Here is a 1,816-nt window from a genome sequence, read left to right on the forward strand (position 1 = left end):
ATAATTTCCAGTGGATCACTTTTGCAACATTGTCATGTCTAACTTCTTTGTATTTCTTCTGTGCTAGTTTCTGGCATTCAGACACAATATGTGCCACTGTTTCTTCTGCAGCACCACACACTCTACAACTTGAATCAATATCCTCTCCATAGACTTTTTTCCTCAAATTCCTTGTGCAAAGGGCTTGATCTTGTGCTGCTATGATTGTACTTTCTGTTTCTTTTTTCAAATATCTTTTTCTTAGCCAATCCCATGATTTATTGCTCTTTACTTTCACCGTAGCTTTATGGAACTGTCCATGCAATCCTTTGTTCTCGTATCTCTCTTTATGACTTTTCTGAATATCCTCTCTGCTCTGCCCATGCTTTTTGTTCTCAAGAATACTACTGATGTTTACTTCCTTCAACATGTTTTCTCCTGACGCGCGTAAGTACTTATCAAGACTGTTGACTTCTGCCTGCACACAATCTTCAACGCCAAGCAAGCCTTTTCCACCATCATATCTTTTCAAGTACAACCTATCAACATCTGCTTTTGGGTGTTGCGCCCCATACATTGTCATCACCTTTCTTGTTTTCCTGTCCATTTCCTCCAATTCATTCTTTGTCCACTTTATGATTCCTGCTCCGTATCTGACAACTGATACCGCTCTTGAATTAATGGCTTAGATTATATTTCCTCCGTTTAACTTTGATTTTAATATGTTTCTGACCCTTCTGGTATATTCTTTCTTTACTTGATCTTTCATTTGATCATGCTTTATTCCATCCACTTCCAAGACACCAAGATACTTGTATCCCCTTTCCTCAATATTTCTCATCATTGCACCATCTGGCATGCAGAGACCATCGCTTTCAACTACTTTTCCTCTTTTTATGATTAGCACTCCACATTTAGATAATCCAAACTCTATCTTGATATCTTCTGAGAATATTCTAACTGTATTTACTAAACTATCAATTTGATCATTATCTTTTGCGAATAATTTCAAGTCGTCCATGAAAAGTAAATGGTTAATTCTTTCTCCTTTCTTCTTTACTTCATAAAAGATATTTATTTTCCTTAGCAACAGCGTCAACGGGATCATCGTCAAGACAAACAGCAGTGGTGATAAACTATCCCCCTGAAAAATTCCTTGCTTTATTTTTGCGTTTCCAAGTCTGGTTTGGCCCGCATTTAATTCTGTGTTCCACTTTTTCATTGACTCGTTTATGAAAGACTTGACATTGACTGCTATTCCAAACATATCCAAACATTTTTCTATCCAGCTATGAGGGACCATATCGTGAGCTTTACGATAGTCAATCTAAGCAACAGCTAGTGAAGTTAAACGTGTTTTACAATTTTTCAAGATCATTTTGTCAATTAGAAGTTGGTCTTTAGTCCCACGGCTTCCTTTTCTGCAACCTTTTTGTTCCCATGTCAATAATGCTGCTTCTTCAAGATAATTATACAATTCTTCCGCTATGATCTCAGTCAGTAATTTCCACAGCAGCGGCAAACATGTAATTGGCCTAAAATTGTCAACTACGCTTCCTTTTGCCAAATCTTTTACACAAAGTACTGTTTTCCCTGTCACCATCCATAGTGGCACGCTATTTTCTTGGAGACACTTATCCAGTTGAAATGCTATCTTACCATGTAAATTAGTCAAATTCTTTATCCAATACCCTTGCACTCCATCAGGACCAGGGCTTTTCCAATTCGGTATTTTCCTTATCTGCTTTCTCAATTTCAGTGTCTCGATACGTATGTCTTCTTGCACTCCTACTCCTGCTAACTCATCCTCCACATTCTTCAACCACTCTGGATTCTC

At 37.7% G+C, this 1,816-nt stretch overlaps 1 protein-coding gene across 1 annotated transcript; it reads right to left on the reverse strand.

Moving 5' to 3' along the window:
- Window positions 1-664: 664 nt before the first annotated feature.
- On the reverse strand, window positions 665-1,282 carry LOC138863494 (uncharacterized). The gene has a single exon (XM_070127648.1). The coding sequence runs from the start codon at window positions 1,280-1,282 to the stop codon at window positions 665-667; it is 618 nt and encodes a 205-aa protein (XP_069983749.1).
- Window positions 1,283-1,816: the final 534 nt, after the last annotated feature.

The sequence above is a fragment of the Penaeus vannamei genome, chromosome 12 (assembly GCF_042767895.1).
Source record: "Penaeus vannamei isolate JL-2024 chromosome 12, ASM4276789v1, whole genome shotgun sequence".
NCBI lineage: Eukaryota > Metazoa > Arthropoda > Malacostraca > Decapoda > Penaeidae > Penaeus > Penaeus vannamei.

Coding starts and splice junctions, on each gene's coding strand:
- LOC138863494 (XM_070127648.1), bottom strand. CDS start 1,282: ATGGTCCCTCATAGCTGGATAGAAAAATGTTTGGATATGTTTGGAATA.